We start from the raw sequence: 26,355 nt of genomic DNA on the forward strand, positions 1-26,355 counted from the left end.
AGCATGGTGCAATGCAGGTAGGCATGGTGCTGGAGAGGTAGCTGAGAGTTCTACATCCAGATGTGAAGGCAGCAGGAAGAGACAGTGAGCCACTGGCCTGGCTTGAGCATCTAAGATCTCAAAGCCCCCCTTCACAGTGACACTCCTCCAACAAAGTCACACCTACTCCAGGAAGGCCACTCCTCCTACAAACAGTACCACTCTCTATGGGCTTATGGAGGCCATTCCTTTCAAACCACCACAAATACCCAAGGTATATTTTCATGATGAATCTAAATTCACTCTTGTTGGCAATGAAGATCAACTATCATGCTGTATAGAGAAAATCTACTTGAGTTTGTTTACAGTATAATTAAAATGCTCTAGAAACTGATCTGGGTGGCTTATGTATAACGTGTGAGGGCTTGGCCTAAGTGAGTATTTTTCTTCAGTATTTTTAAAATAAGGGTACAAAAAATTATTATCCCCCATGAGGTGTTTATAGGTGGTAGACAGGATGGGGCTTTGAGTCTGCCCAAAGTAACTACACTTCATCGATGTCTTTCAGCTTTAAAGTTTTGTCTTCAGCTGACAACATGTAATTTTGGCAACACAGATTTACTGAGACATGAAGTGGAGGGGAGCCATGGATCACAGTCAAGTGACCGGTTTCACCAGTCATTTGGGCAGCTTTAAACAATCAAATGAAAAGGAGAGACTAATCAAGAAGTTGCCTTTCTCATCTTGTCTTACACTTCTCTAGGAGATGCTTAAATAAACTCACTGAGGTTTAGACTCTGCTTCCTGAGAATCTGGTCAAGTTGCTATAAGCAGAGGTTTTGGCTAGCACTTTCTTTTTTTTTTCTTTCTTTCTTTCTTTTTTTTTTTTTTTTTTAGTTTTTTGACACAGGGTTTCTCTTGTGTAGCTTTGTGCCTTTCCTGGAACTCACTTGGTAGCCCAGGCTGGCCTCGAACTCACAGAGATCCGTCTGGCTCTGCCTCCCAAGCGCTGGGATTAAAGATGTACACCACCATTGCCCGGCTTCTTCTTTTTTTTTTTTTTTGGAGCTGAGGATCGAACCCAGGGCCTTGCGCTTGCTAGCCAAGCGCTCTACCACTGAGCTAAATCCCCAACCCCTTATGATTTTGAAATATACATCTAAGTAAAGGACATCGGCCCAACTTGAAGTTGCATTAACGAAGTGCTAGAGACAGGGGTGATAGTCATGGACAGGGGTGATGGTCATTGTGAAGAAGATCTGGGGACAGGGGTGATGGTCATTGTGAAGAAGATCTAGAGACAGGGGTGATGGTCATTGTGAAGAAGATCTGGGGACAGGGGTGATGGTCATTGTGTCTGTCTCTTATGTATACTGTATAAAGTTTGCATTTGAATTAGGCACAGAACCAAGTGGTAGCCCTCAGTTTCCCTTGAAGTTCATCAGGAAGTATTCCAACCTGTCCTCCCGTTAGGATCAAGGCAGGAAGTCCTGGCCCTTGGCTGCCTGCACAGCTCTTGTTCTCACCCTCCCGTTGTATCCTTTCTGTATGGTTGGCTCTAGATCCCCACAGAGACAGAAACTTCGGGATATTCGGAAGCAGCAAACGCACCTTAGGCCCCTTCTGTGCAGACATTGTGCTGACCATGAAGGCTGCAGTGTCCTGCCTGCTCTTGGAACTTAGGGTTTTGGAGTGTGAGCCATAAGGAATCTGTGAGGTACTGTGGTCCAGGGGCTCCTGGAAAGAGTCTGGAATGGGAAATAGGTACATTGAAGAAGTTCTAGATTCCTTGGGCTTGGTATACGCTGACATCCAGAGCTGACTGACAAACCTGCTGAGTGAGGTGGAAGGAATGTTAAAAGCTGGAGGAGGGGGTGAAGAGTTGTGGAATGCTGTCTTCCGGGCATGACGTGGCTCTTGCACTCTTGAACTCTTAGTAGCCATGGTTAACTGCACAAGACTTGAACACCATTGGGCCTATCAACCTTCCGTTATGGAAGTGGGAGGGACTCCCAAGGCCCTGACCTGTCTGTTGACAGCTAATAGCTGCTAGGGAAGGGAGAAATATTTTCATCAGTGGTGTAGCCACTGGCAAGTTGCCCATACTCCTGTAATTAATCCTAATTAAGTTCTTTCATACACATCTACACACACCTACACCCTCCCTCCACATGAGCATGAAGGAGAAGGTGATCAGTTAGGAAGAGGAAGGGATTAAGGGAGGGTAGTGGGGATAAATATGATCAAAATATTATGAAACTCAGTGTTATGTGTGATCAATATATATTAATAAAAAACCTTAAAAGAATTTACTGAGTGAATAAAAGGAAGTATATTTTTACTTAAAAGCAACATACAGGGGCTGGAGAGATGGCTCAGAGGTTAAGAGCACTGGCTGCTCTTCCAGAGGTCCTGAGTTCAGTTACCAGCAACCACATGGTGGCTCACAACTATCTGTAATGAGATCTGGTGCCCTCTTCTGTATACATAATAAATAAATAAATCTTTAAAAAAAAAAGTTGTTGCAGTGGAAGAGATATTAATGTACTTCACTTTTCTGGAAGAAAGAAGAGGGGCTAATGCCTTTTCTTCTTTCATTTTTTTGGTTCTCAAGTTCATAGACTATCTGTAAACAGTAGTGTAGCAGAGAGTTACAGACTCAGCCCATTTTCTACCTTCGCAGCAACCCTGGTGCCTGGGTTCCTGGAGTCCCTGCTCCCAGGGCGAGCAGGCAGAAACTGGGAAGTCCATCTTGTGGGCAGAGCACTTCCGGTCCTTTGAAGTTCACCTCTGTTTGAAAAGACTGTGACAGGATATAGTCCACAGTGGGACGCGTGTTGTTTCCAGAAGCCTCCCTTAGCCGGGGAGTGTTTGATGTGGTGTGTGGTCTGGCTCAGAATTCTCCCACACTAGGCCCCTTTGGTAACATGCAGGTATGCATGTGTGGCCTGGCGTTGTTCTAGGCCTTCTGTGATTTCCCTTCTCCTTAAACCTCCACCCATCCAATTTCTCTCTGTCTCTCCCTCTCTCCCTCCCTTCCTGCCCCCTGCCCCCACCCCCCATTATAGATGAGGTCATTAGGACTTGTAGCCAGAAGTGCGTCTCTGTAACTTTAAATCTCCGCATTCAATTTGGAACACACTCTCTCTTCTAGGGGGCTGGCAGACTTAACTGTTGGAGGACAGTTTGCTTAACTGGGCTCTTGTAGACTACAAAAATGAGCCGGCTGGAGGAATTCTGCCAATTCGTGAACAGGGCTTGGTGCCTCCAAGTTTCTTATTGCACTTATTTCCCGTTTCTTGTTGCTTTCAAGTCCCTTATGGGATATGACCCACAGTCTGGGTTTGGTTAGCTTCTCAGGGCTTGATTGGACTGTCGGTGCTTTCTGCTGTGAATACCCGACTTGCTGGTTTTGCTTGAGGAAGGGGTGTGAAGGGAGGAGAGGGGCCAGGTCTCCTAATGTAAGCTGTGCTATACAACCCTGGTGGAGAGAAGGATGGGCAGAGTGGTGGAGAGGGGCCAGGGAGGGTGGGGAGAAGATGCAAACTTGGGAAGACATCAATCGGTGGGAGGAACAGGAAGACCCGAGGGGATCTGAGTTTTGACTGTTGCTGCCTTTGTTGCTTTTGTCTGGGTAGGGTCTCCTCAGCCCCAACCAGTGCAGACCAGGCCCCCTCAGTGAGGCGAGCTCCAGAGGGAGAGGTAGTAGCCTCCCTCTGGTCTTGCTCATGCCTTGGCCTGTAAAGGTGAAGTGTCTGGAAAGCAGTCATACCTCCTGGGAGCCAGTTTCAATCCTATGTTCATCTTGGTGAAAACTCCTTTCAACGGCCTAGTGGGGATTGGCTAGACATCCTTCTCCTTCTCGATGGTGCAGATCCCTTCAATTCCTTCATTGGGGCTGCGAGAAACTAAACCACAGGGAAGGATAACTTTTTGAAGAGGAATCTAGCAAACCAGCGAAGTGGGGTATGCTTATATCCTAACACCAGAGTCTCCTTCACAGTAACTACTTTATTTCTTTTTTTCTTTTTTATTTTTTTGAGCTGATGATCAAACCCAGGGCCCTGTGCTTGCTAGGCAAGTGCTCTACCACTGAGCTAAATCCCCAACCCCACAGTAACTACTTTAAACTCGATGACACACACTGTAAGTCACCACGGGACACTGAAGCCACAGCAAAAGCTGGCCTCTTTCAGGAAGCCCCAGGTGGCTCTCACCAGATTACCTAGAGTGCTGTGGAGATCTCTCTCTTAGCATATCCATGACCCCTTTGTACCATTGCTAAAACAAACCAGATATGTGATTAAGAAACCTATGCAAGAATGTTTGTAGAGGCATTATTCATAAAAACAAGAACAACAAAACCTTGGAATTTAATCGTAATACCCATCAACAAAAGAATAAAGTGTGTTAGAGTCACACAGCAAAATACTGTACAGTTGTGAAAAGGAAAAAGAGGTAAAGAATTAATAGGGAGAATTTTCTCAATGTTAAAGAAGATAGAAAGCTACACTTTACAGCTAGCGATACTTACATGAATGTTAATTGAAATGGATGAGAATAATAAGTAGCAAGCTTTCACAAATATTTACTTCTAGGGAAGGTCCAACAATAACTGGAGGGAACCAAGAGTGTTGGCGCTGCTAGTATTTTCTTAAGGCCCCAGGTAGGCTGTACGTACTGATTTCACATTAAAAACTTGGCTCTCCATATCTGTACATTTTACCCTATGGAGTCAACCAACTTCGTTTAAAAGTATTGAGGAAAACAAAAACCATGTATACTGAACATGTGCAGATTCTCCTGGCAGTAGGCCCTGAGAAGCAAGCACATATCAGCTCACATGGCACGGACATCATATTAGGCATTGTAGATCTGGACATGCTACAGCACATGGGAGGGTGTGCATGAGTTATATGAAAACATTACACCATTTTACGAAAGGTACCCAGCCTTCATTGAACTTGACATCTGCAGCCGGTCCTCGAACCGATGCCCTGGGGACACTTTCGTTATATGCTAAATGTCTTGTAAGAAATTTTAGCAGGTGAGGCTGGGGCACATGTGGCTCAGTTGCTAGAGTGCCTGCTTAGCATTCATAAAGCCCTGAGTTCTATCCCCAGGACTGCATAAAGTGCTGCTTGCCTGTAATCCCCATGCTGAAGAGTAGAGGCAGGGGGATCAGGAGCTTAAGGGCATTGTATAGTATAGTATAGTATAGTATAGTATAGTATAGTATAGTATAGTATAGTATCTATCGTATTGTATAGTATCGTATCGTATAGTATAGTATAGTATAGTATAGTATAGTATCTATCGTATTGTATTGTATCGTATAGTATAGTATAGTATAGTATAGTATCTATCGTATTGTATTGTATCGTATAGTATAGTATAGTATAGTATCTATCGTATTGTATCGTATCGTATCGTATAGTATAGTATAGTATAGTATAGTATAGTATCTATCGTATTGTATCGTATCGTATAGTATAGTATAGTATAGTATAGTATAGTATAGTATCTATCGTATTGTATCGTATCGTATCGTATAGTATAGTATAGTATAGTATAGTATAGTATCTATCGTATTGTATTGTATCGTATAGTATAGTATAGTATAGTATAGTATCTATCGTATTGTATTGTATCGTATAGTATAGTATAGTATAGTATCTATCGTATTGTATCGTATCGTATAGTATAGTATAGTATAGTATAGTATAGTATAGTATAGTATCTATCGTATTGTATCGTATCGTATAGTATAGTATAGGCATCCTATAGTATATGTTTGAGGTACGCATGGTCTTCATGACCCCTTTATCAGAGCAAAAATAAATAAATACATAAAGAGATGAAAAAGAAAATTTGACAATTAAATCAGCTACGAGAAAGAACATTTCTAGATTTAACTGGAGCCAGGCACAGAGTTCAGACACTGGGTGGCCTTGTCAGCCATTTTAAAGTTGGGCGCTCATGTGAGGGCAGAGAGGAGCCACTTAAGGCTGTAGACAAGGGATGATTCCATTAGATTGAATTTAGAAAGGAACTCTTGCAGTGTGGAGACTGGATATGGGAGAGAGGGTGCCCCAGGAGAGCAGTTAGGAAAGGGTCATTGCCTCCCAAGCCACAGGACCCCTTGCAGGAACACTGCGTAGCTGGGCCACATCCACAGAACTCACTTGGTAGAAGGAGAGAGAGACTAGATTCCTGCAAGTTGTTCTCTGACTGCCACAGGTGTTTGGGTGCACATACATGACACAATAAGTGTAATAAAATATTTAAAAATTCTTCCTTTTTTTGGACCTGAGGACCGAACCCAGGGCCTTGCGCTTGCTAGGCAAGTGCTCTACCACTGAGCTAAATCCCCAACCCCGTATTTTTATAGTATGTCTGTGGCTGCATTTCTTTAAGCCTTTGATCTTAGTGTGATATTTGTTTATTTTTGAGGTTCTATGGATTACACCTAACATTTTTTTCTTTTTCTTTCTTTCTTTCTTTCTTTCTTTCTTTCTTTCTTTCTTTCTTTCTTTCTTTCTTTCTTCCTTCCTTCCTTCCTTCCTTCCTTCCTTCCTTCCTTCCTTCCTTCCTTTCTTTTTTTGTTTTTGTTTTTGGAGACAGGATTTCTCTGTGTAGTTTTGGTGCCTGTCCTGGATCTTGCTCTGTAGACCAAGCTGGCTTGGAACTCAGAGAGATCCACCTGCCTCTGCCTCCCAAATGCTGGGATTAAAGGCACACCTAGGATTTGCTTGCTAGGTAAGCATTCTATCACCAGGCTACCCAGCTCCAGCAGTCAGTATCTTAAAAGCAGCTCCCCTGTTAATCCTAGTGTGCAGCCAGGATGGACAACTAAAAACTTAGGTAGATTCTCAGCTTCATTTAATAATGAATTTTATGCCAATGATTTCTTTTAAGTTTAAGAAGTATTGATTCAAGTCAGGTGTGGTGGTGCTTGCCTTTATCCCAGCACTTGGGAAGTAAAGGCAGGAGTTCGAGGTTAGCCTGGTCTAGAGAGGGAGTTCCAGGACAGTCAGGGATACATAGTGAGACCCTTTCTCCCCACCTCCCGCCCAAAGTGTTGATTTAGAGGGCATTTCCATTACATTGCAGTGTGCTCAGGCCTGGTTCCTTCTAGACCCTTCTAAGAGCTTTCTTCCGTGTCTCTTAAATTTCTTCCTTGTCAATCTTCAGTTTTATTCTTGCTGTCTTCTGTTTGTCTGCCAAACAGGTTTAAGTTTTCTTGACTCTAACTAATATATACCCTATCATCTGCTGTTGCTTATTTCTCAAACTCCCCTCCCCTATTTGTTTCCCTTTTATTTATTTAGACAGGGTCTCACTACAGAGCTCAAACTGACCTTGGAACTCACTAGGTAGCTTAAGTTGTCTTTCAACTGTGAGTGGTGAGTGACGGATCCTTCTGCCTCAGTCTCCTTCTATTAAAAATGTTTCTTTCTTTCTTTTCTTTTCTTTTTTTTTTTTTTTTTTTGTTTTTTTGAGACAGGGTTTCTCTGTGTAGCTTTGCACCTCCTTTCCTGGATCTCACTCTGTAGCCCAGGCTGGCCTCATAGTCACAGAGATCCACCTGCCTCTACCTCCTGAGTGCTGGGATTAAAGGCGTGCACCACCACCGCCAGGCTAATGTTTATTTCTTTATTGTGTGTGTTGTGGGGGTGGGCATGATGGCCATGGTGTATGTATAGATCAAAGGACAACTTTCAGGGGTTGATTCTCTCCATTATGTGGGTCCTGGGAATTGAACTCCGGTCATCTGGCTTGGCAGCAAGCACCTTTACATGCTGAGCCATTTTCCTGACACTTTCTCTCTTTTACTTAAAAAAATTTTACATTTATTTAGTGTTTGTGTGTGTGTGTAGGAGCACATGCATCATACACCCCACTGCACATGGCTAGTCCATAAAGAGCCAAGTAAACAAAATGATCTTTAAATGGATGGCCAGTGAATGGCAGAGTAACTCTCCTTGGAAATTGGGGTGGGGTATGAGAAAAATAAAAGGGAATAAAAAATATAATCTTTTAAACTCTATTAATTCAACTTTTGTGCTCATGAAGTAATCAATAAGATGAATCGAAGAGGCTTGGGTATATTTAAGTTGGTAGGATGCTTGCCTACCATGAATGCAGCTCTGGGTTCATAAACTGGGTATGGTAGTACATGACCATAACCCTAGGAAGGTAGTGTCGGGAAGATCATAAGTTCAAAGTCATTATCCACTCCATGGCAAGTACAAGCCCTGCTGGGGCCACATGAGACTGTACTTCTAAATTAAATGACTAAATGGACTCAGTGGGGGAAGTGCTTGCTAGGACAGTGTAAAGACCTGAGATCGAATCCCCAGAAGCTACGAAAAGTTAGGCACAGTCATGGACAGCTGTAATCTCAGTGATTCTGCAGTGAGGTGGGAGCTGGAGATAGGAGGGTCTTTGAAGCTTGTAGGCCAGTTAGCTGGGAGTACACAGTGGAGAGACAATAAATCAAGCTGATCTCACGAAGGTAGAACAGGAAGAGAGATAGCAAGGTTGTCCTCTGACAGCCACATGCCACGAAAGTGCAAACACACTTGTACATACAGACCCATCACACACACATTGTACACATGTGCACAAAGAAATAAATAATAATTATTTAGAATAATTATTAGAATAAAATTTAGACTAATTCGTATTTCCACAGTAATTCATATTGTGTTTATATCAAAAAGTGTGTGTATGTGTGAGTTGTAGCTTCTTGCAAGTCGGTCTGAGTCCTTCCTTTATTCTCTAGGGATATTTTGAAGACCATAGCTCTGGGCCAGATGCTGTCCTTGTGTATATGTGGCACAGCCATCACCAGCCAGTATTTGGCGGAAAAGTACAGAGTGAACACGCCCATGCTTCAGAGCTTCATCAACTACTGCCTGCTGTTCCTGGTCTACACAGTGATTCTGGCATTTCAATCTGGTACGTCAAATGCAGGAACCATCTGTTCCATACATTTTTTGCTTTTCCTTTTTAAAATCTTTTTTTTTTTTTTTTTGCATGTGTATGTGTGTATCCATGTTTGCATGTGATGTGTATGTTTGAGTGTGTGTGTGTGTGTGTGTTTGTGTGTGTGTGTGTGTGTGTGTGTGTGTGTGTGACCTAAACTGCGTGTGTGTATCCATGTTTGCATGTAATGTGTATGTTTGAGTGTGTGTGTGTGTGTGTGTGTGTGTGTGTGTGTGTGTGTGTGACCTAAACTGACTAGGAGGGTGCAGTACTTCTATTTCTAACATTTAAAATCACTGCTGTGTTGTTACTCCCTAAGGGAGTCAGTGTTGTTTCTATGTGGCAAACTTCATAACTTTGTCTGTTTGTTTTGTGTCACTACGGACTGAATCTATGGTGTTGTCCCCAGCCCTCTCTTTGCATATTTCAAGGTTTATTTATTTATTACCTGTGTGTATGTGTCCATGTGAGTCTATGTATGCATGGGTGTTGGGGTATGCATAGAGGCCAGAAGAAGGCATTGGGCGTTCTCTTCCAATACTCTCCTGTTTCTTTGAGACAGGATCTCTCCCTAAACTTAGAGTTGTGTTTTTTCCAGCTGGATTGGAAGTCAGCAAGCCCCAGAGGTCCTCTTGACTCCACCTACCCTGGAGCTGGGGTTATAGGCATGTGTGCCGGATGCCAGCTCCTTCCATGGGTTCTGAGATCTGAACTCTGCTCCTCACGATTGTGCAGCAAGTGGTCTTACCACTGAGCTATTTCTCTAGTCCTTTTTCAGTTTTAACTTTGAGGCAGGATCTTGCCAGGTTGTCCTTTTACCTTTTAACTTTCCTGCCTCAGCCTCCTTTGGGACTATAGCCACCAGACCTGCCTGTTAACATATTACTATTAATTATTACCACTACTGTAGGAAATAGAAGCCCTTGTGAGATCAGAGGAACACATTAAGGTACCACAGTTGGCAAGATCTCTAGGGCAAGGTAGGGGTGGGCAAAACTAGCAAACTCGTGATAGCTCTGGACTCCGCTTTCCTGGGCAGCACGTGCCTTCAGGAAGTCAGTGTCATTCACAAGCACATCAGTGCGGTCCCTCAAAGCCATGTCTGTCATGTGTTGAGAGCACTTGCTCTGAGTTTTCAGAACCTTCTTGGTAACTGGATTTTAGTGGTAGTTATGTTGCGGGAATCTTTCTGGAATAAACACTCCAACACTGGTGAGAGTGGAGGAGAGGAGGTGTCCCCAGTGGACTGAAGCCAGGACAACTGATAGGCTTCATTGCTGGGTCCAGTTTGTATTCTCATTTTACACTCTAAAACTGCAAGGTGGGGCGGGCAAGCAAGCACGATTTTACAGAAGTGTAAGTGGCAGCCAGCAGGTTGTTAAGGGCAACGGCCCATTGTGTCAGCTCTGTCTCCAGGTCATTCTGTTCCAGGTAGCAAGTGAAGTCATGCTTGGCCATAGGTGGTACTAAAGCGCTTTAAGCGAATCACTAAATAAATAAAAACACCATTACCTAATAATTGGTCTTTTTTTTTTTTTAAAGAAAAACAAAACCAAACAACCTTAATCTACTTAAGTTAGCTATTGTACTTGATCTTAGCCAAGATACCAAGAAGCAATAGCCATTTGGCTATGGTATGAATTTAATTTCCGTGACTAAATGTCTAACAAAGGCAACTTAAGGGAGAAAGGGTTTATTTCTCTCACAGTTTGAGGGGACAGCCCGTCATGGCAGGGAAGGATGGAGCCTGGAGGTCTGTCTCTTAAGTAATTCTAGCTCTTGTCAGGCTAACAGTATTAATTATCATCATTGTGATTCTCACGGCTTTTCATTCTTTTGGTTGCTGTTTTTTGAGTCAGGGTCTCAGCTATGCAGGCCTGGCTGGTTTGGAGCTCCTTCATGTAGACCAAGTTGGCTTTGAACTCACCCTCCTCTACCTACTGAGTGCTGGGATTAAAGGCTTTTACCATGATGCCCCACTATTACTTTATAGATTATTGTACCACAAAGCCTCCCCAACATATGTGCCAACTCTTTGTCTCTTGTGAATCCAGAGATGAGTAAATCCCAGTCAGTTCAAAGCAGTAGAATTGTGCTGTGTGTGGGTGATTAAGAAGCGTTTGTTAATGGTGCCACTGAAGCTTTCCCTAAGCTTATCACTGGCTTCAATTTCACTTGAAGGTATGTCTCTTTCTTTTTTTCTTTTCTTTCTTTCTTTCTTTCTTTTTTTTTTTCCCTAGGTAGGGTTTCTCTGTGAAGCTGTAGAGCCTGTCTTAGAACTCGCTCTGTAGACCAGGCTGGCCTCAAACTCACAGAGATCCACCTGCCTCTGCCTTCTGAATGCTGAGATCAAAGGTGTGCTCCACCACCACCTGGCTGAAAGTACGTCTCTTTCTAAAGAATGACCTTGCAGTGTTTTCTTCAAAGAAGGTCATGCAAGGGGGTTCAATAACCAATTAGTTTGTCAAAATGTGGCACTTTTCAAGAATAGTCTGTGGCTTGTCAGAAATGGCTTCAGTCGTGCTCATAAATGGCTATATTATTTATTATTATTGTTTGAGGCAAGGTCTTAGGTATACCAGGCTGGCTTTTAATTCCCTATGTAGCCAAGGATGGCCTTGAACTGCTGGTGCTCCTATCTCTACTTCCTGATTACAGCGGTGTACCACCATGTTCATGTGGTTCTGGGGATTTGTACATGCTAGGCAAACACTCTACCGGTTGAGCTACATCCCCAGCCCTGACTAGTTTATTATATTTCCACTTTTCTCCAGCTCTCTTCCTGTCTTCTCCTTACATAGTTGCACAGTCTTTAGCTTCATGCTAGACACACCTGATGGTGACCGCACTGATGTCTGTCTGCCCTCTGGGTACTTGACATTAGGACAGACCACACTTGAAGTACACAAGAGACCCTTGTTTTGGTTTTCTGGTCTACAGATTGGCTTGTGTCGTGTCATGAGTAACGTGTACTCACCCAGCTTTCTTTCAACCAGGCAGTGGTAACCTTTTAGAGATTTTAAGAAGAAAATGGTGGAAATACACTCTCCTGGGGCTTGCAGATGTGGAAGCCAATTATCTGATTGTTAGAGCATACCAGTACACAACTCTGACCAGTGTCCAGGTAAGAGGGAGTATGGGCGTTTGGGGTTTTATGCTTCCTAGAGGAGAACACGTGCTCATACATGTTCATCTAATTTTATTGGAAATCAGTGCATTTGAAGAAGCCCTAGACACAGGTGGATGATAGGTGTTTTCCAGTACAGCATATGCTCTGCTGAGTCACCTTTCCTGAAATCACTGACAATGTATACACGTTAATGACTTCCCAGGCTGCTCACACTATAGCGGATTAGAACAGTGCCGAGCAAAATAGGGGTAAATATTTAGCTGACAGTTCTGTTGTGTGTTTGGCTCAAACACAGAAGTAAGTGTGGTTCTGTATTGCAAAGCTGGAGGTCTGTAAGCCAATCCGGACCCAGGAGCCCCTGGGACAGCTTACTGGACACACTAGGGAGCGGTGGCAATACCAATAAGGCTCTTGTCCCTATTTCTTCATAGATTTAATTAAAAAATGACGTATTATTATTAGTGTGTGTGGAGGTCAGGTGACAGCTCTGGAGTCAGCTCTTTCCACCCAGCTTTACTTGGGTTCTGGGGATTGAACTTGGGCCTCCAAGCTTGCCCACCAAGTAGCTTCATCCCCTGGGCCATCTCAGCAGCCCGTTACTGGGTTTATTCTTGCTGGGTTGAAAGGAAAATGTTCCTTCATAGCAATGCTTCTCAACCTTGTAGAGTTGAGAAAGACTGAATCCAGCCGTCTTAGTATTAGCAAAGGATGGGACACGTCACTGCCCTGCCTTAACAGCCAAATGTTCTATAAATGGAGGTGAAAGTGAGACATGCCACTGTCAGATCTAGGCTTCAGCGTTCAGTGATTCTGTAACCCTGTTGTTTCTCAAGAAAGGGTCTTGTAATGTAGCCCGGATAGCCTGGTACTCACTATGTCCTGAACTCACAATTCTCCTCTGTCAGCTGCTTCCCACCAGGTGCTAGGATTACAGGAAGGAGTCACTGTGCCTGGTTTCTATAGCTTTACATTTTTTAAAGTCAGGGTCTTGTGGGTTGCAGATTGGTCTCTGTTGTAGCTAAGGATGATCTTCTTGCCTCTACCTCCCAAGTGCTATGGTTGTACACTGCCGCATTCTTCTTGTGCAGCACTAGCTAGGGATAGAACCCAAGGCTTTATGCATGTCAGGCAAGCATTCTACTCACCGAGCTGCACTCTCCCTGACCCTCCTCTTACAAGTCTTCTTAATTTAAGTTTTATTGTATATATTTTGGTGTTTTTTAAAGATTTATTTATTTATGTATATGAATGCTCTATCTGCATATATGTCTGCTGCACACCAGAAGAGGGCATCAGATCTCTCTACAGGTGGTGAGCCACTGTGTGGTTGCTGGGAATTGAACTCAGGACCTCTGGAAGAACAGCCAGTGTTCTTAACCTCTGAGCCATCTCTCCACAATTTTACCTTGAAAAGGCAAGGCTTGGTGAAAATCAGTGTTTTCCCATGTGATCACAGATGAAATGATTTAATCTCTAATCTGGCCAGAGTCATTTTTATATCCGTGTTCCTCCTCTACTAGGGTCTTATTAGTACTCGGTTCACTAGGACAATATGATGATTTTTAAAGCTTACATTAAACGAGACTTTTGGAACTGGGAAGCATCAAAGGAAAGGACCTCCACCCCAGGAGAACACTCAGAAAAGAAGTCCCTGTAGACACATGGCCCACGGTGACAGGTGTCAGCTAAGAAGCGGTGGGCTTTCAGAGTGGGACCTGAGATCATAGGATCTGGCACCAGCAGTTTGTATTTGGCTCAGGGCCTGGCTGGCTGGAGATCACTCGGTGACAGGGTTGGGGCTGAAGCCTCTGTGTTCTTCCACGGCATAAGCAGCTCCCTCATAGTCATGTCCTACCAAGGATTCTAAGAGACAGATTAAATTTAGGTTTGATGTGAAGATATACTTTTGGGGTAGGAAGTCTCCTGTGATAGTTTTTAGAGTGGGATTTTCTTACCTTTTTTTTTTTTTTTTTTTAAAAAAAATAAGAAATACAGCTTAGACCATGTTAAGCCATTATGGTTGGATCCCCTTCCAGGACATTGCTTAGTGATTTGTTGTTCAGGCAGGCTCACAGAAGCATGGCCAGGGCCCATCACTGGAGGTATGCAGGCCTCTAGTGCCTAGAATTGCCATGGAAACAAGAATAAACTGCTTTAGACAGGATCCCACAGACTGCTTGAGGCTTAAGGCTCTGTCTTGCCCATGACTTAAATGTTGAGAGAACAAGGGGCAAACTTAAAGCCCCAGAGAGTGAGCGATGAAGTAGAAGTTTCAGGAATATAACCAGTGTACGGCATACATTTACACTTTATTCCTGGACATACTTTAATACATCAAGAACTATCCTTCAGGGGTTGGGGAGATGGCTGAGTGGGTAAGAATGCTTGCTGCCCTTGCAACCAGCTGGAGTTGTTCCCAGGCTGCACATTAGGTGGCTGGCAATCACTTGCAGCTCGGCTCCAGGAGACTCAACACCCTCTTCTGGCCTGCACATCCACCTACCCCCAACACAAATTAAAAAAAAATATTTTCAGTGTATTTTATCTTTGAATTCACACACACACACACACACACACACACACACACACACACACACACACACAAGCAAAGTCAAATTAAGAACCGAGTAAGTGAATTCTCTAGTCTTGTCCTTGATTTTGGATTTGCTATGGTTTGAGTGCTCTCTGTCCACATTTGATCAGATGGGCAGTGTGAGGGGTATAGCAAGTATCTCATGGACCCAAATGATAGAGGAACATATCCTAAAGATAAACAGGACTCCACACTGGGAGCAAGCATGCATCTCACATGGACTCTATGTCAGAGAGATGGTGTCTGTTTGGTCCCTCATAGTAGCCTGTACTTGGTAGCACTTTGCTCAATTACAATTAAATATTGGGCTTTATGATTTCTATTTCATGTCTGTCCAGTTTAGTGTATGTTCCTCAGGATGGGACTTACATCTGTCTTGTTCAGTTCTGTATTTCCAGCTCCTCTTATGGTGTACACACACAGACACAGACACACAGACACATAGACAGACAGACAGACACACCCCTGTGCTTGCCAGGCAAGTACTCTGTCACTGGGCTGATACCCAAAGCCTCTTACAGAGTCTTGGACACCAGACATGCTTAATAAATACCTGTTGACTGTGTAAATGGATGTACTGGAAGGAAACTCTGTCTCCTGAATTTAAGGATAAACACAGAGGGAAAGGCAGAGGCTCTTGGACAAAATGAATAGACAGCCCTTGAGTCTCTCCATTTTGAGACAAGTCTCATGTATCCCAGGCTGGTCTAGAATTCACTGTATAGCCAACAATAACCTTAAACTCCCAATCCTCCTGCCTCTACCTCCAAAGTACTGGTTTTAGGTGGTACTAGAGATCAAAATGGGGGCTTTGTACCTGCTAGGCAAGCACCCTACCACTTGAGCTACAGCCCAGCCTGACTTTGAACTGTATCATTTGGGACAACTGATCTCTCTTTAGCTTTTGGGGTTTTGTGTGTGTATCTAAAACAGGTTTGCAATTCCAGTCTTAGCGTTACTGTGAGGATCGCATGCGTTAGGTCAGGTAAGGCCCTTGCAATGCAGGGCCGACCATAGTCGATGTTCCAGGAGCACCTCCTCCTGTGACTACTCAATTACAAGCTGCTGAGATGTTTGAACCTGCTTGCTTTCCTTCCCCGCAGCTCTTGGATTGCTTTGGGATCCCTGTGCTGATGGCACTCTCCTGGTTTATCCTCCGGGCAAGATACAAAGTGATCCACTTCATTGCCGTGTTTGTCTGTCTGCTGGGTGTAGGGACCATGGTTGGTGCGGACATACTAGCAGGGAGAGAAGACAATTCAGGTGAGACCTTGCCGCTGGCTCAGCTAAAGGAAGTGTGTTTTCAGGTCAGTCTGGCAAAGCCGCACTGACAGAAAGTGGGTCATGGGGGAACTCTTCGGAAGGCGAGCAGGAGTCCGTGCTCTGAGCAGGCGTGCCCCCCATTTGCTGGGCTGGCTCCTCATCAGTCGGGTGTGCTGGCGTGCTTTCCCAGGCACTCTGCACTCCCTGTAGCACGCTACTCACTTGCTGCTGAGTATTTGGTTTGGTGATTATTTTTCCCTCTTAACTGCATTTCCCCATCCATGCATGTTTAAAGCTTTATTTCAAATATACTTGGAGAAATCATCTTTGGCTTCAAGCATTTTGGATTAGTTACTCCAAAACCTTACAGTCTCTCCTTTTTTTTTTTTTTGGTTTTTCGAGACAGGGTTTCTCTGTAGCTTTGGAGCCTGTCCTGGACTAGCTCTGTAGACCAGGCTGGCCTTGAATTTACAGAGATCCACCTGCCTCTGCCTCCCTTGTGCTGGGATTAAAGGTGTGTGCCACCACCGTCCGGCCAGTCTCTCCCTTTTTATGTCATTTTTTCCCTGTTTCCTTTTCTTCCTCCTTTTTCTTTGCTTCTTCTCTCTATCTCCTCCTTCCCTTCCTCTTTCCTTCCTTCTTTCCCACCCTTCCCTCTCCCCTTCCCTCCCTTTCTCTTTCCCTTCTGTCCTTGAACTCAGGATCCTTCTTCAGTACCCAGTTGCTGAGGGACAGCATACCTGTCACCACACTCAGCAATGATTCATTTTTTATTTAAAAAAAAAAAAAGGGACTTGGCTGGAAGCCTTTTTAATGCCTGTTGATCTGAATGTTTTGGTATATTTCAATAGACAACATCGATGCCAAACCAGGTCTGAGGTTATCCAGTCTCCATGGTAGTAACTTCAGGGTCTCCGTGACTCAAGAGAAAGTCACTTCCCTTACCAAGCGTTCTTTCCTAGAGTTCTAAACAAACCCCACCAATCTGCCGTGTTTTTAAGTGGCTTTCTTTCACGATGATATACACTACCATCTTCCAATCTGTTGGTCTCCCAGGGAGTCAGAATGTGCAAATCATAGCAGTGTTGTGCCAGACAATGTTGTCCTCAAGAGCCTTTAAACTTACAGAAACGAGGATTAAATAAAGTTTTATTCAAATGAACAGAGTTTGGTAACTCCTGACTTACCTGTTGACAAAACATTTCTTTTTGTGTCTCACTGCCCTGTAGGGAGTGATGTTCTGATTGGTGACATCTTGGTTCTGCTTGGGGCTTCCCTGTATGCTGTGTCTAATGTGTGTGAAGAGTACATCGTGAAGAAGCTGAGCAGACAGGAGTTTTTAGGAATGGTGGGCCTATTTGGAACCATTATCAGCGGCATACAGCTGTAAGAATCTAAAATTTTTCATAAAAAACGAAATGAACAAATATGGAGGTAGAGGGCAGGGGGCAGGACAGTGGAGGGAGATGAATTATAACAAAGTAGAATGACATGTGTGTGAAATATATCAAAACAAAGAGCCAGCAAAATGCTTGCTGCCAAGCCTGATGACCTGAGTTCAATTCCTGGCACACACGGTCGAGAAAAGAAACCCCTGCAAACTGTCTTCTCATATCCACTGCATACTGAAGCGCGCGCGCGCGCGCGCACACACACACACACACACACACACACACATACACACAAGAAACGAAATATAATAAAAAATAAAATGGCAAAAATGAAACCCATTACTTAACATACAAACTTAAATTTTTTAAATTAGAAAGAAGGGGCTAGAGAAATGGTTCATTAGTTAAGAGCTTTTGCCACTTTGCCAGAGGACCCCAGAGGATCAGTTCTCAGCACCCACATCATGGCTCATAAACATTGTAACTCCAGTTCCAGGGGACCTGACTCCCTCTCCTGACCTCCAAGGGTACCAGAAACACATGGTATACAGACATACATGCAGGCTAAACACTCATACACATATAATAAAGTAAATCTAATATGATTTTTAATGAGAAAATAGTTGATAGATGATCACTTTCTCTAACTACTAGCATTTGTTAACCAAAAAAATCACATTCGAAATAACTAACTTTTAAAAAATCTAATAGAAGATTCTATTCTTTTTTTATTATTAAAATTGTTTGGTTTTTGAGACAGGATCTTACACTGTAGCTCAGGCTAGTCACTATGTTCCCAGGTTCATGGCAATCCTTCTGCCTCAGCCTCCTGAGTTCTGGGATTACAAGTACAAGCCACATGCCTGTCTAGATATTTTTATATTCTAAGAAAAAAAAAAATAGGCCGGGTGGTGGTGGTGGTGGTGCAGCATGCCTTTAATCCCAGCACTCAGGAAGCAGAGCCAGGCTGATCACTATGAGTTCAAGGCCAACCTGGTCTACAGAGCGAGATCCAGGACAGGCACCAAAGCTGCACAGAGAAACCCTGTCTCAAAAAACCGGAAAAAAAAAAAAAAAGAAAAGAAAAGAAAAGAAAACTCAGCATAACCCTTTACCTTAGCTGCATTGCAGCAGCGAAACTATCTATAAAATAAGAAAAAATTAATGTGGATCTTTTCATAGCCTCTTGTTTTGATCTTAGATTGATTGTGGAATATAAGGACATTGCCAGGATTCACTGGGACTGGAAAATTGGTATGTAATTAAATGACGACTTTTAAAATCAGTATTCTGTCCTTTAGCTGACAAAAATGCATACCAAGAAATGAACACTTTATTTTAATCATATTTTCATAACTTTGGGAACTCACACCAGTGGTCACTTGCTCTGAGAGTTAGTAGATAAGCATCTAGAATTCATTCTTAATCTTTGTAAGAAATAGCTTTTCTTTCCTAGGAATTCTGAATAGAACTAAGACTGACCTTCGTCACTCTAACTATCAAGCAAATGAATCTACATCTCAGGTCCTTGAACTTGTAAAGTTTATCATGGGCTTTATGTAATTTGTGGAGTATTTTCCTCAAGTGATGGATGGATGTAAGCATCTGCTGCTTCCTGTTGCTCCATGCTTTTGATATTTGTGGGAATAAAGCAGAAGGTTTAAGATAGTTAGGGAAAATATGAGCCTTAATGATGAACAGGAAGTAGTTAGAAAATACATAAATGTTGCTGAAGATTGTATGCAATGCTTAGATAATTTAGGGAAATTAAATATCTTAGATGTCCCAAAAGTGTATGCATGTGTGTGAGTGTGTGTGAGTGTATGTATGTATGTATGTGACTCTGTGTGTGAGTGTGTGTGTGTGTGTGTGTGTGTGTGTGTGTGTGTGTTGAGCATAGGATGTGGTTTAAAATTGTTTACAAAACAGACATATTGCTACTACAGCCATCTGCATGGTCAGCACTGTCCTAAAGAGGAGAGTAATATTGTTCTATCTTGGAACATGTAACTCAATGGGCTGAATAAAATATAGTGGCTCTAATGTCTACCTTTGATGTCCTAAAAATACTTTATTGTGACTCCAATCATCCATTCCACATCTGACCAACCAACCAAATAAACAAACAAGGCCAGCGAGGGATTTCTTTTTTTGACACATGATACTGACCTGGCTTTTGTTGAACTTTTATATCACAGTCTTCTTTTTGTCTTCAGAGGGTGAGTGATGCAGGGTGATGTGGGCTATTGACTCGGTCGCACCAGAAGGAAGATTTTATGGCCTTGATCTTCTGACTTCCTGTCTGGTCTTCACAACTTGTTATTTTATGGCTACTATTTTTCAGGAAGCTTTGTAGTCTTTTTAGAATGTTGATTGTTAAAGAGAAGCATTGTGGGAGTTTGACAAAGGATCAGGAAGTTTTGTGGAACATCCAGACCCCAAGCACATGCCTTCTGCTGTCTCTTCATAACTTGGGCTATTCCATTTCTTCACAGCCCTGCTGTTTGTGGCGTTTGCCCTCTGCATGTTTTGCCTGTACAGCTTCATGCCGTTGGTGATTAAGGTCACCAGCGCCACTTCTGTCAACCTGGGCATCCTGACAGCTGACCTCTACAGCCTTTTCTTTGGCCTTTTTCTCTTCGAGTATAAGGTAACAAAATAGATTGTGTTCAAATAAGAAAACATTTGGGGCTTAAAACAAGTTTACTATTTATTTGGGATAGAGTCTCGAGTGTCTTATGCTAGCCTGAGATTCACTTTGTAGCTGAGGAGGATCTTCCACATCTGTTCCATCATCACACGTTTATACATTGCTGGGGATGGGACCCAGGGCTTCATGTATACTGGGCAAGCACCTCCCCCCCCAACTGAGATGCACCCCCAGCTCTAGAGCATGTTTCTTTAAGGTTCTGGATCTCAAAATAGAACTGCCTTCTCCTCTTAGCAATACTCTCATTGGACAAGCTTCATGGTTACTGACTATAGCTTAGAACTTGGTCCAGAGAGGAATTGCCCTTTTAAGGCTTTGCAGAGTAATGGAATACAACAGGTTCCATCTTTGATGTAGGGCTCAGAACACTGGCTTTCAGAAATTCTAACACATGTTCCAGCTGCTGTTGACCTTGAAAAACAATCCAACTTAGGCTGGATACTCAGAGAGTCTCTGATCACTGTTTCTGGACAAACAGAAGGTCTGAAGTACTTACCTAGTGGAAGGGTAGGAGAGATGGGCATATTATCATGCATGTGTGATTGGAATGGTTCCATCTTTGGTGGTAATGTTTTTCTTAGTTTTCTGAGACGAGGTTTCATGTAGCCTAGGCTAGCCCCAAACTCACTGTGTACAAGAGGATGACCTTGAACTCAGGATCCTCTTGCTTCCACATTCTGTGTGGTAGGATTCCAGACATGTGCTATCACACCTGGCTCCCTTCCAGATATTCAAACAGGAATGCTTGGGGCTGATTTATTCTCTTCTCAGGAACTAGCAGGCTCGAATTCACAATGCTTGTCTGAATTACTGATACCTAAAGCTCACTGGGTTCTCTGAAACGTGTGTGAGTCAAGTGTAAACCTTTTACCCTGCAGAGTGACGTGGGTCAGGAACCAGCTGTTGTCCTTGAATAATTGGTGGTGAAGTAATGTCTCAGTTAACACTGGCCAGGTCTTTATAGATAGCATCCCATAAGAAGGTCAAAGTGAATCAGAGAAATAGTTTTAATGATAGGCCCAGTTTTGTTTTGGTTTTTACTTTTTGAGATTATAATTACAACATTTCTCTCTTCACTCAAGCCCTCCCTATCCTCTTCCCACTTTCCCTCAAATCCATGGCCTCTTATTCTATTAACTGTTACTGTATTTGTATATGTATACACATATATTTCTATGAGAATTGTTAAGGGCAGCACATTTCTCCTAAGGGAGGGCGTTGCTCTCTGGTGCTGAGGCTGCATGTGGCCCTCTAGGGGACAAGGATGCTCTTTAAGGAGACTCCAGCCTAGGGGAGTCGTTGTCTGTGACCTCCCTCACCTGTTTGGTTTTGTTCTCTATATTTAAAAAACACGATTATGGCCGGGCAGTGCCTTTAATCTCAGCTCTTGGGAGGCAGAGCCAGGCATATCTCTGTGATTTCAAGGCCAGCCTGGTCTACAGAGCAAGATTCAGGACAGGCTCCAAAACAACACAGAGAAAGCCTGTCTGGAGAAAACAAAACAACAACAACAAAAACACATGGTTACATTTCATTTATTTATTGTGTGCGCACACATGTGATACCGCATACCTGAAGAAATCAGGAAATAACTTTTGGGAGTCAGTTCTCTCTCTCCATGGTGTGGGTCTCGGGGTTGAACTCAGTTGTTAGGACCTGGGGTTGCAGGTACCTGCTGAGCTTTTTCCCCTCACCCCACTTTTCTTGTTTTTTTTTTTTTTAACCAACCATGTTATCGTTAGTAATTTAGCTTTTTATTTCCTGCTCTAAGCAAAATAATGTCCAGACGGAGATAAAGATAAAAGAATAAAACCTTCCAGTTCAAGGTACACTTGTCACAACCTATTATATTTTGAATCATAAAAAAATATTTTATTTCATAAACCCTGAATATTTCAGCCTAAGATATCAAATACTTTCTCATCTATCGCTCCTAACATTAACATGAAGAAGTGTTTTTATGTGTCCTGTTGTTGGGCATATGACCGCAAGCACGGGAGATTGCCATTGCATGACCACCATGTCTCTGCATGTCTAACTCACTTTGATATCAGACTTTATTGTTTTGGTCAAAGGCCATTTGAAGACTCAGAGAGCAAAGGGCAGCTCTACCACGATCATCAGAGTTTGAGATGCAGTTTGTGTGGGTGTGCATGTACGTATGCGTGTGTGGAGGCCAGGAGAGGACACACGTTCTGTGCCTCATTTCCGTGAGGCAGGGTCTCTCACAGAACGTGGGGACCCTGGCCTCTCCACTGACCCCACAGTGCTGGGATGACAGACTGACGGGTCACACCTTGATTTTTTTTGCGGGTGCTGGGAATCTGAACTTAAGCCCCATGTTTGCACAGCCAGCTTCTTACCCCCGAACCATACCCTCTCCCCTAGTCTCTGAAGACAGACTCTTGCAAACCACCAGTTTAAAAAGTTACAGTCCCTGAAATAACTTTGGCTCATATTTTTTTCCAAGCAAACATTTTAAAAAGAGGCTTAAAGTCTCTTTTTGAAACTTACCCTGTTTCAGCACTCAAACACCCGGCATCCCTGGTACTGATCCTGATTGAATACCTGCAGAATAGAAGTCTCTAGAAACCTCCTGTGCAGACCCAGACAGAAAGGACTGAATTAAAGTGGGGAAAGGCTTCAGGAGACCGACATCCTTCACTCAGTCTCTCTTTCGAAGAAGCGACACAAGGGTTAGATGTGATATTCTCAGGACACTGGAGACATCACCAAACAGGACCCGTGGTGGACAGACTGCACAGGCTTTCCCATTGGTCACACGAATACTTCCTAGAAAGCAGGAATAAGTTCCACAACTCTGATGTTAAAAGTTTACTAATCTGGGTGCAATAGCACAGGCCTTAGCATATAGTTCAGCTACTTGGGAGACAGACAGGAGGATTCCCTGAGTCCAAGAAGTCCAGACCAGCCTGAGTAACATCATGAGATTCAATCTCAAAGAGAGAAAAAAAGCTAAGGGCACATTAAATAGCTTTAACTTCCTCTAATGGTCTCTGAGTCATCCCCCGACCCCTTCAAACAGTAGACATCGCTGATGTGTGGGGCAGCATGCTAAATACTAGATGTAAGACTTAAAAGCTCACGGTGGGAAAGTGAGCCAGCTGTCCAGCTTGACATCACCATTGGCTTTTGTTGTTATTTTATTTCATTTTTAAATTTTATTTTGTGCATGTGTGTACGTTTGTGTGTCTATCCCTTTGTGTACCTGCCAGCTGTGTGGGTTCCTGAAGAGGCCGGGAGAGGATGCTGGAGCCCCTAGAGCTGGAGTTACACATGATTGTAAGATGTCTGACATGGTGTTGGGAACTGAACTCTGGTCCTCTGAAAGAGCAGCTAGTGCCCTTAACCCTGAGCCGTCTCTCGAGTCCGTCCTTCCTTCCTTCCTTCCTTCCTTCCTTCCTTCCTTCCTTCCTTCCCTCCCTCCCTCCCTCCTCCTCCCTCCTCCTCCTCCTCCCCTCCCTCCTCCTCCCTCCCTCCTCCTCCCTCCTTTCTTTCTTTCTTTCTTTCTTTCTTTCTTTCTTTCTTTCTTTCTTTTTCTTTCTTTCTTTTCTTGGGTTTTTCGAGACAGGGTTTCTCTGTGTAGTTTTGCGCCTTTCCTGGAACTCACTCTGTAGCCCAGGCTGGCCTTGAACTCATAGAGATCCGCCTGGCTCTGCCTCCTGAGTGCTGGGATTAAAGACGTGTACCCTGGGCTATTAATTTAATTTTGATACAGGGCGTCTTTCAAGTCCGGGATGGTCCTGAAATCTCCAGTCCCATGTCTTTACCTCCCAAGAACTGTGATTACAGGTGTGTGCTGCCATGCCAGGGTGTCCCTGGATTTATGTCATCACCCAATCTAGGGACGGCTGCCTTGTCTCGGGGAGGCTGCCTCCAGTCCTCAGGAGGGTTAAGATTAAGTTAGGTGTGATGTTTCATGACTATAAACCTGGCACTTAGTGAGTTCAGGGACAGCCAGCCTAAACTATATGAAAACTTGTCTCAAAACAACAACAACAACAACAACAACAGCATCCTCCAAACCAAACCCAAACAATGTCCTACTGTGCTGGGCCTGTCCTTGTAGATTGTGGGTGGCTGAAACTGAGAGAAAGGTCACAGATAAATGGGGTAACTGCGTTGACTTAAACTTGAACTTCTGAAACAATTCTTACTGTTTCAGATGAGACCAAGTATACAAATTATTCAGTATAATTGACTTTAACATTTGGGGTGTGTCAGGATGCCACTGGTGGGGTGCATGTCAGTGGACTGGTTTCCCCTCCTCCGGCATTCTGCCCTAGGCGGTCATTTTCAGTCTTAAAAAGACTAGGTGAGAGGGGTTGGAGGGATGACTCTGTGGTTTAGAGTGTTGGCCGCTCTTCCGGGCCCCAGACTCACTTCCCAGCACCCATGGTATCTCACAACTGGCTGTACCTCCATTCCCAGGGGATTCGATGTCCTCTTCTGGCCTACACAGGCCCTGCACAAATGTACACAGACATACATGCAGGCAAAACATCCATACACACAAAATAAAAATGAAGGGAAAAGAAAGACCAGGTTAGGGACCCAAAACTCCCTCCATCCTTGTGGTGGCCCTGTCGGCACAGGCTCCTTCCATATTGGTCTTTCTGGAGAGGGGAAGCAGATGCCTCCTGCAGGAACCATTAGCCATACTGTCCTTGTCCTGGTCACCCCACTGGACTTCAGACTGCCCTAAGGAATCATTTTCTGACTCTCTTCAGCTCTGGAAATCTGAATTTACTCAGATGAAATTCACTGGAATATTGTAGGCTGATATGGTCCTGAGCAGATGGTCCTGTGTTGGCTAACAGTACCATAAGCTGGGTTTTCTCGTGGTGTGCATGCTGGCCAAATGCATGCTGGCCAAGAAATGATTCCATTTTGTGAGAGTGCTTTTTTGATGGGATCCAATATGTGAATCACTATGAAGAAAGGCAAAGAGGTTCCCCAGCAAAGACCCAAGGATCTGGTCAGGGATTTAGCTCAGTTGGTAGTGTATTGGCCTAGCACATATGAAGTTTTAGATTGGATGCCCAGCACTGTATAAACTAGGTGAGGTGGCCCAAAGCACTTAGGACATGGAAGGAAAGGGGGTCAGACATTCACAGTCAGCCTTGGCCACCCAGTGTGTCTGAGATCTATATGCCTGGGTTACATAAGACCCTGTCACAAACAAACAAACAAACAAAAAAGATCCAAGGACCCAGCTAACAGTCAAGCCAGGTGCTGTGTCCAAGCCCAGTACTCACCAGTATATAGGGGAGGGCTGGGGGTGTTGGCATCTCCTTTGACAACTTCCAGAAGGAGTCCGTGAAGGTGGATCTCAAAGAACAGTTGGCAGCAGGCCACAGCACCAGGCTGTGTGAGGGAACATAACTGTCTGTTTTCTGCTCCTAGTTTTCAGGGCTCTACATCCTGTCATTCACGGTCATCATGGTAGGCTTCATCTTGTACTGCTCCACCCCAACGCGCACGGCAGAGCCAGCGGAAAGCAGCGTGCCCCCTGTCACCAGCATCGGGATCGACAACTTGGGACTGAAGCTGGAGGAGAGCTGTCTCTCAGAGACCCACTCTGCAGTCTTGTAGTTGGACAAGCCACAGATTCCCATGTGGCACCAGGAGAGAGGGAGCAGAGCCTGCCACTGCCAAGGACGTATCTGAGGAGACATCAGCCCCAGAGCAAACACCCTCTGCATCGGATTGCATCCATGGTTAGATTTTAGAAAGGAACACTGAGCAACAGTTCCAAACTAGAAATACAAAAATAGAGCAGAGCCCAAGGGTAGTGTTTCTGTGTATTGAGTACCAGTACCTGTCAGTGTCAGAGAGACATGTGCAGGCCCCTTGCTGGGGTCTCAGGGACACCTTGTAGGAAGGGACGGAGGGATGGGGGACCTAGCCTCAGGGCTGTTCAGGTAGTTAGGAGTTGAGACAGTCTAGGATGGTTGTGCAATAAGATTTCTTTGTTGGGAATTGGGGATTTAGCTCAGTGGTAGAGCACTTGCCTAGCTAGTGCAAGGTCCTGGGTTTGTTCCTCATCTTCCAGAAAAAAAAAAAAAAAAGAAAAGAAAAAAGATTCCTCTGTTGGAAGCTTCAGGTTTTTGTTCTTCAGGGACAGTCACTGTCCATGGAATTTAGACACCCACGACTCCTGGTCCCTGATGGCATGTGGTGGGGGAAATGGGTAGGGCAGCATTTGAGACCTCCCAAGATAAAATGGGACTACTTTGAAAGCAGCTAACGAGTGCAGGAATCCAGGAATCCTCTC

At 43.9% G+C, this 26,355-nt stretch overlaps 1 protein-coding gene across 2 annotated transcripts in view; it reads left to right on the forward strand.

Annotated features, from left to right (window-relative positions):
* The window catches only part of Slc35f2 (solute carrier family 35 member F2), a 52,475-nt gene extending 26,366 nt beyond the window's left edge, over window positions 1-26,109 (forward strand). For both annotated transcript variants that reach the window (XM_036192980.1, XM_036192981.1), the window contains exons 2-8: window positions 8,768-8,943; window positions 11,967-12,094; window positions 15,797-15,956; window positions 17,186-17,342; window positions 18,549-18,601; window positions 19,843-19,997; window positions 25,485-26,109. In XM_036192980.1, coding sequence (XP_036048873.1) covers window positions 8,768-8,943; window positions 11,967-12,094; window positions 15,797-15,956; window positions 17,186-17,342; window positions 18,549-18,601; window positions 19,843-19,997; window positions 25,485-25,673 — 1,018 coding nt within the window. In that variant the 3' untranslated portion in view covers window positions 25,674-26,109. The remainder of the gene's footprint in view (window positions 1-8,767; window positions 8,944-11,966; window positions 12,095-15,796; window positions 15,957-17,185; window positions 17,343-18,548; window positions 18,602-19,842; window positions 19,998-25,484) is intronic.
* The last annotated feature ends 246 nt before the right edge of the window (window positions 26,110-26,355 follow it).

Source organism: Onychomys torridus, chromosome 7 (assembly GCF_903995425.1).
Source record: "Onychomys torridus chromosome 7, mOncTor1.1, whole genome shotgun sequence".
Classification (NCBI taxonomy): domain Eukaryota; kingdom Metazoa; phylum Chordata; class Mammalia; order Rodentia; family Cricetidae; genus Onychomys; species Onychomys torridus.